The sequence below is a fragment of the Falco cherrug genome, chromosome 12 (assembly GCF_023634085.1).
Source record: "Falco cherrug isolate bFalChe1 chromosome 12, bFalChe1.pri, whole genome shotgun sequence".
Classification (NCBI taxonomy): Eukaryota; Metazoa; Chordata; class Aves; order Falconiformes; family Falconidae; genus Falco; species Falco cherrug.
Genome location: NC_073708.1, coordinates 11,570,947 through 11,582,219, shown reverse-complemented (window position 1 = coordinate 11,582,219; position 11,273 = coordinate 11,570,947). Strand labels below are relative to the sequence as shown.

General features: G+C 40.1%; 1 protein-coding gene across 6 annotated transcripts; it reads right to left on the bottom strand.

The window, feature by feature from the left end:
• Positions 1-239: 239 nt before the first annotated feature.
• HENMT1 (HEN methyltransferase 1) lies at positions 240-10,811 on the bottom strand. 6 transcript variants are annotated; one of them, XM_055725162.1, is made up of 7 exons: positions 10,500-10,811; positions 8,962-9,095; positions 7,294-7,406; positions 6,064-6,198; positions 5,488-5,670; positions 3,739-3,916; positions 240-3,156 (listed from the first exon to the last, which is right to left on the bottom strand). In XM_055725162.1, the coding sequence occupies exons 2-7, from the start codon at positions 9,076-9,078 to the stop codon at positions 2,770-2,772; spliced, it is 1,113 nt and encodes a 370-aa protein (XP_055581137.1). In that variant the 5' UTR covers positions 9,079-9,095; positions 10,500-10,811; the 3' UTR covers positions 240-2,769. The 6 variants fall into 6 exon arrangements, with proteins under 6 accessions (XP_055581137.1, XP_055581138.1, XP_055581135.1 ...); XM_055725163.1 differs by lacking the exon at positions 10,500-10,811 and adding an exon at positions 10,301-10,493 and having other exon boundaries at positions 8,962-9,093; XM_055725160.1 differs by lacking the exon at positions 10,500-10,811 and adding an exon at positions 9,982-10,281 and having other exon boundaries at positions 8,962-9,093.
• Positions 10,812-11,273: the final 462 nt, after the last annotated feature.

The following is an 11,273-nucleotide window of genomic DNA, read 5'->3' as shown; positions in this document are numbered from 1 at the left end:
GCACTGGGTTTTGTTGGTGGTGGTGGTTAGGTTCTGGTGGGGGTTTTGGGGGTATTTTTAAAACAATATTTGGATTTTATCGCTTTGAACAACCCAAGGTTGATCTGTTTTGACACACGTGTGCCATCTCCTGGTCAGTGATACTGCCACATGCACGCAAACGTCCTTTCAGCATCCTCTTTTGAGACAACAGAATTAAACCTGCAGTTTGAAACTGACCAAAGTCAAGTGGGATGCAATATGCATAATAGTTTAATCAAAAGACCAACCCGATAATGAAAAGCTATGCACAATGAACCCTGACAAAGTGTTTAACTGCTCCCGAAAAGATGGTTACTTCAGTACTTTAAAGAAAACCTTAATTAAAATTGCTTTCAGCCAGTAGAAACCTGACATACAAACCAGCAGTTTGTGTTACTAAAAGCTAGCAGTCCAGTAAAATGTACATATTCTGAACAGTACTTCTGTATGTGATATGTAACAGCTTCTTCAGTTTCAGTACACATATACATACCAAGGAACACTGAACATGTAGGGCCAAACATCTGTAGTCTGACTTAAGATTTTCCTCAGGAAAAGGCGTAAGCAAGAATGTAAGAATTGATATTTGCCCTAGCTATCATTAAAGATTAAACTTTCTTACAATGGATCCATGAACCTCCTAAAAATGAATTACCATTTAGGCTCCTTGACATTTGTCCACCCAATATCCACATAAACCTTTTTCCAAATGTAGCTATGAAGCCTTAAGGGTATAATGTTTTGAGGAAAAACAAGCATGTATTCATATACAATCTTGTCTGTTCATGAGGCATTCCTGTAATTAGATGTTACCTGAATACAAAATTCAAGGCAAATATAACTCCAGATCCAACAGGTCCACCTTCTTTTCCCTTTTCCTTATTTTAAAGTGATTATGCTATAAAGTACACTAAAGATACAACATTGCAAGAGGAAACAACCCAGGGAGAAGTTCTGTGGTCCAAAAAATTTTTCTAACTATAGTAAATTGTACAGTGAACTGCAGAGGTATCTTTTCATAACAACCCAATGCCATTCTCAAACAGCTATGCTTATTACTGTCCAAAGAATATTTACCAATTTTTAATTGTACGTATATTGTAACATACCAACTATGGCAAGTTCATATCACAATCTAAAAAAAAAAAAAAAAAGAAACCATTTTTAATATTGATTAAAGGTGAAATTTAATTACATTAATTCTGAAAATTAATTCTAAATGTATTAGATTTTAATAATCCATGTCTATTTGTGGTAGGAGAAAAATCTCCCACAAAAGACAAAGCTCATTAAGCATATGTTAATCATTCAGTACGACAGAGCACTGCAGATCATTCTTCTTTCCCTGAAGCTCAGCCTGTTATAGATCCTGTACCATTTCTCAATTCAGAGAATTACAGTTGCCTCTCCCCTTTATGTCTGATCTTTCACCCTAATCAGTTCAAATTAATTTCAAAAATTTAGACAGTAGAATGCAGTCATCTTCTCTAAGAAACTGTCAGGCCTTACACAGAATTTCTTACTTGCAGAAACTTGTGAACTTTCATGTTTCACACAAGTTGGTTCTGATAATACTAGCTCATTCAAAGCTGCCAATGACATTGCAAAACATGCACCAAATGAGGCCTTTTAATTAAGCATCTCTTCACTTAAAACAAATACTCAGTTGAGATATTAAAATTATTGGTTATAAAAAATTCGGGTACGCAAATAAACTTAACTCCAGTGTGTTGCCTCATTAATCCTGTATCAACAGGCCAGTCTTGTCCATCCTTCAAAATCTGTGTCTTTATAAGTCCATCGTCTAGTATTTGCTTACTGTGCATTTACACCTACAATTCAGCTCTACTTAGGCAAAAGGCATCTTGGCCAAGCCAGTAAGCTCTACTATCTGTAACACCTCTGCTTTTACTTTCTGCTGAATGTGCTGTCAAGATTTTTTGGACAACAGCTGCACGTGAAAACGCAGACATTTTTTTGTACACTGGGGCCAGGTTAGCATTCACAATGACAGACTTTATTTTTCACCCCACAAAAAAACCCCCAGAATAGTCAAAGATACCAGTTTCAAATTAATTAAATTCAGCTTTTGGAAAGTTACAGGATGCAAGTTATTCCCCAAGCAGCAGTTATCAAGAAACTGGATAAAACAATAGGGCTAAATCTACCTTTTTTTTTTCTCATATTGTATCAACATCATGGCACTCTTCCCCAGTATTGGATTTACTGAGCTATAAATGTTTGTGGCATATTCCAGTTTATCTGGAACAAGATTTGGTTTTCCTGAAGATGGAGTACGTGCTCATCTTGAAAAAGGTATCTATACATTTTATCTTCTTAAGAAAAAAAAAACTTGTCCTAAACCCAGGTCTGACTCAGATTATTCAGCATAACACCACAGTTCTGTGTTATCTTCAACTACCCTTGGAGCTAACAAACGATTACCAAAAACAATCTAGTAACAATAGCTACAATATAGTAATAGAAAACAAACAGAAATTCTTTAAGTTTTTCTTCACAGGAATTAAATTCTTTCCTTTTAGCCCCGATACTCTACTTCAAAACCTTATGAGTTACTGCAGTCTTTGTCAGCACTCACGTTCACTGAATCAGAGAGGTGCTGATGGGTAAATTGTGAGATCTTGTGGTTCTCATTAGCATAACAGAACACACCATCTGACAGCTACTAAGAAAATACTTTCATTACTTTACCTGAACTTTGTATAAGAAATCTGTGATCCAATTCTCTTAATTTTCATGTTCAGTACTGAACATCACAGTAGAACCATCACTGCTCAGCGTGACCTTGCCAGCAATAAGCCTGCATAACTTCTCAAAGGTACCACAAAGATTTTTAACTTTGGGAAAAGAAAAGATTGTTGTAAGAGGTATATAAACCACATTTCCATTAACAAATGGTTCCATGCTTTTTCCAGCAACTAGTTTTCCAAGACCTTCTGAAAAACAGCTCATCGAGGGTCGGAATTTGGATTTTCTCTCGGTAGGATCATGTTCTGACATTAAATGGTTCAGCAGACTTTGCTTAATGATTTGTGCTGTGAAAATAACTTCGCTGACCACTGCATTCTGCAGGTACTTCTCATCTTTAAGACTTGGATACACTGCTTTGAAGACCTTTACAACACAGAAGAACAAATACAATGTTTATCATTACCACTGGCTCAGATTTTAACATTTGCCTGTCAAAAAGAACTTCTAAAATGAGAACATAATTTTTGATTCAGTCTTGTCTTGCTTATTAGTTTAAACATTTTCAGGTAACAAAAACCTAGACAATGTCACTTAAGTATTACAAGTACAATGGCAATTAAGTAAGTTAATGGAACTTCAAAAAAAATAAGGCTTGAGTCTGCAAGCTATACTTGCAGATCAGGCAAGGTGTAGACCTGCAATGCTTTAATTATTTCTAACCATTCTCTTACTTTTCACATTACTCCTCATGAGGCTCTGGTGACAGTTTCACAGCTACAGAGATTCTAAACTACTTCTGAACTGTCATCTGGAAACAGGGACTGCAAATCATCTAAAACGTAGAGGCCTTTATCATGGACTTAGACTCCTTTGATCTGACAGTGTGTGTTAATCACACCTAGGACTGGATAGCAATGGTAGACCACAGTAAAAACACCTACACAGGCAAATCATAGAATATTTTACTCTTTATTCATCCTTCTAAAGGAAGAAAATAGTACTTACCGTTTTGTAAACTGCTTGAGTGGGTTTCTCAGATTGAGCAGATTCACTGGTTTGAGGATATTTTCTAAGAAACACACCTATTTGGGTACAAAACCCAACATTCTCCATTCCTGTTGGCGGGTGCCCTACACCAGTAAATTCCACTGAGTAATCATAACGTCTAGCAGTCTCTAGAGCCCTAAGAAAGGCAAATTATCCCAATCATACTAAATATTCATCTTTTAATGTGATAAAAATGCATTCTCCAACAGAAGCAAGACCCTAGGCCTGATAGTTTCTCTAATAATACCCACATGCCTGAAGATAAGCACTGTCAAAACTTGCTGAATCTGAGCTGTAATCATATCCTTACCACAGTCCGAATCATTTAGTATCGGTAATTTAGGCAACCAAACATTATTGTTATCTCTAAAATTGAAACACATGTTCACAGTTGGTTACTGTCTTAAATGCATAGAAAGTGAGCTAAAACCTACCAATGTTAGAGAGCAAAATTTTTTGAGAAGAACCCATAAAAAACATACACCCCCCAAAAACACAATAGACCAGTTACTAGAAAAAAAACCCCTGAGGTTTGCTGTAAGTGTATAAAATCTACCTCACCAAGGTTAAAGGTGAAAGAAGTGATGGGGCAGGGAACTAACACGGCACTACTTACCTGCAACATTCTCCATGAAGCAGTAGTAAACCAAATTAATATCTCATGTATTTTAGAGACTATCACAGTATTTATATTTCACAACACAAATGTAAAGACCCTCTCCTCTCTCATGTTTGCAGCTCCAAAAAATATCACTCTGTCAGCAATATAAATATTTTTAATTCACTTCTATCCAAAAGCAGAATCTAAATTTACTTTAAGTCATATAAATGGTGTCTAAGGTATTCATCCTCAATAATGCAGGCTGGTTTTAGTATCATTACGTAGGAAAAAATAAATGCTCCAAGCTTTTCAAAACTATATACTCGAAAATCACTGCATACTTTAAACTCTGTGGCAGAAACAACCTAATTCAAGGGGCAAGTTTTCCAGGATTCAGTTTCTGACCAAGAGCTGGCTATTGAGGCATGGCATCCTTTACTGTGCCATGTATTTTCTTCCACAACTGCCTGACAGTTGACTGTTATCACAGGATATACATCCCACTCTCCCTTTTGTTTTTATTAGATCTAATGGTATTAGAGTAAGATACATCTCACGCAACCTTCTGTCATGTACATATGTTCTGCATAAAATCTTTCATTGTGCCATGATCCATTAAACTACCCCTTTTTCAACATGTTCTGCTACTCTGATTATTTGATAAATCTGCTTGCATACTCTTACAGAGAGGTCTGGACTAATTGAGTGCTTTGATGACGCACCATACATAGTGAGCAGATTTCTTAGGTTTGTGTGAAGCATTTCTATAGCAGGGTATTATTATGTGAAAAAGGTTAATTAATATCTTACACTTCAAATGCATTAATGCAAATAAAGATATATAAAAAGGAAAGTAAAAGTTTTAGATATTTTTTGCAGAGCAGTTACAGTAAAAGCAAGCTAACCTAAAAACCTTCACAACATGCAAAATCCACGGAGCATGCTTAACTATTGATAACAGCAAAGAAATTTTCACCAGACCAGTAGGTGTGGAACTCCACTGACACCAAACCACATACACAAGCCATTCTGAAAAGATATAGCTGTTCCTTTCACACATTACTGAACACTCCAAGCTGCCTGCATACGATGCTCAGTAAGCTTACCAGCTTTGAAACTGCACTTGGTTCCATTCAAATTTGTGGTCTGGATGCCTGAATAACATCACTCCTGGAAGCAAACGGTTAAACTCAGAATTTGGAGTACTGATCACAACTATGCTTGGAGCCATGAAACCAAACACCACTTCAGGGAACTTCTTTAGTTCTGGTTCTTCCAGGTGCTCTATTCTGTAAAGGATAAGTTTATGTATGTCTTTAAAAAAATGTTTCTGTGTTTTAATCTTCTTAACCAGTAAAAAAATACCCAAACCAAACCCGTGCCTGTACCCTGTAACTTTAAGCCTAGCTCTGCAATATTAGCCCTGGCACTGTAGTTGAGTAGCAGCTTAGAGATTTTGTCTGAGAGAATCTCTTACTGCATTTTGTACTTTTTCATCAATATCCTTTTTCCACCATAACCTAGCAAGCTTTTAATTTCTTAGTATGGTTAATTCAAGCACAATTTACATGCCACTTTCTTCTGCTTGAACAGTTTCCTCCAGTCTATTTAAAGTATGGACATAATTCCAAACCGAACCCTAACGAACTTAGAGAAGTGTAGTACATTGGCCTAATACTCACAGTTCAATACACGTTACCAAATCAAAACCAAGCATGCAAGGATCTTTCTGGGCAACTGAACCATGATGCAAGGTAACAGTTAGGGATCTTTCAGATGGTTTCAAATAATCAGCGGGAAGAGGAGACAACCTATGCCTACAAAAGTATTTAAAAAATTATGTTATAGAAAGGACCTTAGGACAGAACAAATTGTGCATGCAACTGAACTAGCTAACACCCTACAGAGTTAACCTTTTTGAGATTTACAAGGTAACTATTTTACAGGGATAAAAAAATTAATTTCTAATACAAACACTGTTATGACTATCTACAATAGGACAGAAAAAGCAGAGGAATTAATCCAACAGTTGTCTTTCATATTTACAAAAAATTCCACTATACTCTCAAGCCACTTGGAAAGCTGCTTGTAAATTCAGATAGTAGCTCAAGTCTAGACACATAGTAATTCTAGCTTACACACACTTTGCAAGGGTTTTGGGGAAGTTATTAGGCAAGCATATTAACCTATTTTTTCCAAAAAAAATACACTGAGAACTAAAAGATATGTTCAAATTTCATTCCGAAATACTGCATCAGACAAAGCACATGATAAGCATTAAATATAATAAAAGGCTACTTTTATTTATTCTTGAGAAAGCACAAGTCATAACATCAGCATCTAGATCCTACATACTCATTGAAACCACAATAATCAGCTTCTAAGACAGAAACGTTGGGTGTTCCTCACCAGTCTGGCCCATGCTTCAAAAGTCACATAAACTATTTATTTTAGAGCCTTCTAAGCGAGACACAAAACACTGAGCTAAGCTTCCCATTTAAAAAATGTTAGCAAGCATGAAGTCCCCACCCTGGTGACTAAAAAGAGTTACATGTGCAATTCAAAAAGATCAGATTTGCATACCACAGCAACGTCATGTATTTCCATAAACAGATATTATTAATACAATGTATTAGTACCTTTACAAACAGTGTATTTCTTAGATGTACACACTTTCAGGGCCATTCCATGACTCGGACCTTTGCTACATTAGGTGAAGTTAAGGGCATCCACAGCCCAGTAGCCCACAGACACAGGTGCAACTTAACTGATTCACAACAGCTAGCTCTTCATTTGCCAAGCTCGTATTTCCGCATTTACCTTCATTTTGAAATTCTTTTTAAGAAATGATGTAACGTGTTACTAGGCCAAGCCAAACGCAAACCTGAAATTAACACAAAGCAAGAACTTACATTTTCTCTTTCATTACGCTTGCACAGATATCTAGCCCAGCTAACACCTCAATGCAACTACAGGATTTCAGCATCCAGAGAAGTGTGCAGTCAGCACATCCTAAATCTGCCACCTGTAAATTAGATATTAAACAATGTGTAAATGCTGCATATTTCCAAGTAATTTCAGAAACTTTAATAAAATAAGAATTCCATATTTATGGCAAAATAAATTTTTAATAATAAAGCATTTTGCAATCTTAACTAAAATTTACAGTTGCAAGTAGGGCAGACATGGACTTGAAAATTCTTTTAAAAACATATATGAAGATCCTACAAAATGTTTTAAATGGATTAACCTTTTACTATTACAGCTATAAACAACTACATGTAGAACATCCCACTGAATCCAGAGAATGTCTTCCACATAAACAACAGTAAGATATTATTTTAATTATTAAAGCTGTAGCCATTTTCACATTCACCACTGCTTTTCACTAGACTACTCTCCATCCAAAACAGAGATTAGGCTCACCAGCAGCCAGGTTAGCAGCAAAGCATCTGCATAAAACAAGTTTACAGGCTAAGTCTAATGTTTAAGTGGGGAAGGCTGGGGATATTCAGACCACAAAGTCAAATATATAATAGATATTCTTTCCTGTAAGCTTAAGAGGTAGCTGAGTACACAAACCAAACCCCACTGTTCTTTCCCTGGCTAAGGCAAGGTTGAAGCACACTGCTCTGCTCTCAGTGTGAAAATCCTGAACTGTTTCTATTCAGTTTACCTCTACCCTGCAGGTAAACAGGAAGTTTACACCCCGCACCCCATTTTACATCTTAAATCAGAAAAGTCAAACCTTTAAATACAGATGCAACACTCCTGAGTATGTTCTCTTTAAAAGCCGATTACAGTTCCACAACATCATAGACCAGATTAGATTTTTATTAGCTATCAGAAGTATCATTATGTGAGCACAGTGCTGGTGCATTTCTCATCAATGTTTTGCATGCTCCCTAAGACATTAACATCAGTTTCAGAGTTAAACACTGAAAACAGGTATTTCTCAACTTTCCAGATTTTGGGAGGAGGTGCTAGGGGGAGGGCATATTAGAAAACAGCAATTACTACACAACATTACCGAAAGAATTTAACTTTTCAAAATGAGTATCGAAACAAGAGCCCTGGTATATGGGGAGGGTGGGGGGAGGAAAAAACAGGAGGGGGTGACAAGAGCTGAAGAAAGTGGAGGATAGTTAGCATCACATAATCCCATACTCTTAATGTCACTTCTCATCTGAAAACATCCATGTGAATGATGAGGAAAACCCGATATCGTATACGGAACTATTGGCTCTAGAAAGCAAAACCAAACTATGATGAAAGCTGCTTGAAGCAAAACCCTCAGCATTAAACTAAAACCAGAATGCCACCTATTCGCCAAAAAAAGCTAAGGCATTTTTTTATATTTTCCCCCCTTCCCATCGATTAACATTAGTTATATGTCACCCTGAAAAACAAAACATGATCATCAAGTGTCTGCTACGGCAATTTAGTTTTCACAATAGCTCTTCCACTACTGTTGTTTCATAATTAGGTTAGCAGGTTATCTACACATTTCCTGTCTTCCTGAGATACCTAATGGTAACTGTTCTGCAAATGTGTAACATAAAAAGGCAAAACATACTAACCTTCTTAGGTTTGTATTTCCCCACTAAATCTTTAATGAACTGGTAGCGTTGTTTGTACAAAGGGGGTGTAAATTCAGCAATTCCTGTAAACTGTTCTTCTTGAAAGTTCTTATCCATGATATTTTGTCAATGCTAAAATAAAAAGTTAACTCTTACTTTCTGAAGTACTTTATAACATATCAAATTACAGAGTTTGCAGTTTTCACTGGCATTCAATTCACTATTAAGCAGGGGTAGATGCAATCCCAGTTCTGTTCAGAGAATGACACAAATACAGGAATTAGCAAAACTAGGCACTAGCTGCTCCCCCCACATATAGCAATGTAAATAACCTCTTTATAAACAATTAGAAACCACATACAATCATAAAAAACCAAGTTTTTTTAATCTGTCACTCTTCACCCAGCACACCTACATAGTGTTTACACAACTGCAACATACTTAATCTTCCTTAGCTTTTCTGACAAGAGCAGAAAAATAATTTCTCACTCAGGCGCCTGCTGTCTTGTCTCATGTCTATCGTTCGTTTTACCTTCCAATTCAGATAATTTTGTATCTAGGTTTCTGTATGTATGGCTCAATACAACTTCTACTATGTAACAACCAGCAGGAAATACCTGATAAATTACTGCGTTGTGGAAGAGGAGGTGGTCTGCTAGGCTTCAACTTCACTACCAGCTAAGCCTTGGTACTAGCGCCTGCATTTTTAAGTAAACCAACATTAATGCCACATGGCGTCAGAACCATTAGCGCACCTCCAGCCCTCCCACGCCTCACTAAGCACTACGCCGGAGCACACACAGCAGCTCACAGGCCCCCTCCCCACTCGGGCCCGGGCCCCAGCGAAGGGCGAGCGCGGCGTGGCGGGGCCGCCCGGGCGGGAGGCGGCCCGGGGCTGCCCGCGGCGCTGAGGCGCCAGCTCCAGCTCCAGCACCCGGCAGCAGGGCACGCCTGCCGGTAGCTGCACCGCCCCGTACTGTCTCTCACACGTAACTACAAATACAAATATATGTACACAACCAGGAAATAGGCTCAATGTTCAGGCCAGCCGTCCGCCGCCTCAGGGGCAAAGCGAGCCCGCTGGGCTCCCCTCACCAGCACCCGGCTGAGGAGACGCCGCGCCTCCCGCTGCCCGCCCGGCCCTGCTCGGGCCCCGCACCCGGCAGCCCGCCGCCGCCCCAGCCCCGCCGCGCCAGCGCAGCGCCAGCCAGGCCCCGGCCCGGCCCCGGCCCTCGCCCAGGGGCCGCCCCTCCGACAGCCATTCCCTCAGGCCCCGCTGCCCGCCCGCCCCAGCCGCCTCCTCGCCGCTGCCCGCGGGCTCCCCCGAAGGCTGACCCACCGCCGCGTCCCCTCCGCGGGCAGAGCGCGGCGGGGCGCCGGAGGGAAGGGGCCGCGGCCTCCCCCGGCCCGGCCTCAGGCGCCTGCAGGACCCCCGAGCCAGCCCTGCCCGAGGGAGCCCCGGGGAAGCGGCCACCCTGAGTCCCCCCGCCCCGGCGGCAGCTCCCCGCGGCCGCGCGGCAGCACATTTATTTATATCTTTTAACGCAGGAGGATGGCTTCCCATCCTCGGTAATGCCAGACCCTTGATCGGCATCACACGCACAGCCAGCGGGCCACCTGTTTTACGTATCTCTGCCCCTGCCAGCCTCCCTCTGTGGCAGTAACGGGTGATGAGCAGGAAGGGGTGTCCTTAGTTTTCACACCAAAACACCTCACTGCGCCTCGTGCTGTTTCTTGCAGGTTCTGTGGGACCCGGGCCAGCTCCTGTGTCTGCAGGCGACTGTTACTCTCCTTAGGGGGAACTAACACAGTTGCACCGGCTGTGACAGGCAGTGGAAGAGCTCTGCTGGGGTGAGTAAGGGAGAGGCTACCAAAAAAAAAAAAAAAAAAAAAAAAAAAAAAAAAAAAAAAAAAAAAAAAAAAAAAAATCGACGTCTTTTGCAAGATTTCATTAAGTATTTTCCACACTGGGGCGAGATTTGTGTCTTGAAGAGCTGGCATCTGCGTGCCCAGCACAGCAGGAAGGAAAGCCTTTCTCCAGCTGTCCTGTGGCCCTTCCTGGTCACAGCTGTTGTGCATCCCAGGGGGCTGCTGTATGAAAACGCTAGTGTGCCTCCTGTGCCGGGAGCTGGACAGAGGGAGGGTGATTCAGGTGGTAGGGAGGCTAAAGAAGATTTGTTAACTACATTAGACCACAATTCAATCTGTTTTAGTTTCCAGAAAATACTAGACCGTTATATGCTGATACCTGACTAATGACTTAAACTTGAGTCTTGGCTACACATTTCAAGTTTTGCAGGATGTGGCCTTGA

What these genes read in the sequence shown, in the direction of transcription:
- HENMT1 (XM_055725162.1), bottom strand. Translation starts at nt 9,078, where the DNA reads ATGGATAAGAACTTTCAAGAAGAACAGTTTACAGGAATTGCTGAATTT. An exon ending in TTGGTAACGTGTATTGAACT is followed by an intron (nt 5,671 to 6,063) that starts GTGAGTATTAGG and finishes TATCCTTTACAG; the next exon opens with AATAGAGCACCTGGAAGAAC. An exon ending in CTCAAGCAGTTTACAAAACG is followed by an intron (nt 3,157 to 3,738) that starts GTAAGTACTATT and finishes TGTGTTGTAAAG; the next exon opens with GTCTTCAAAGCAGTGTATCC.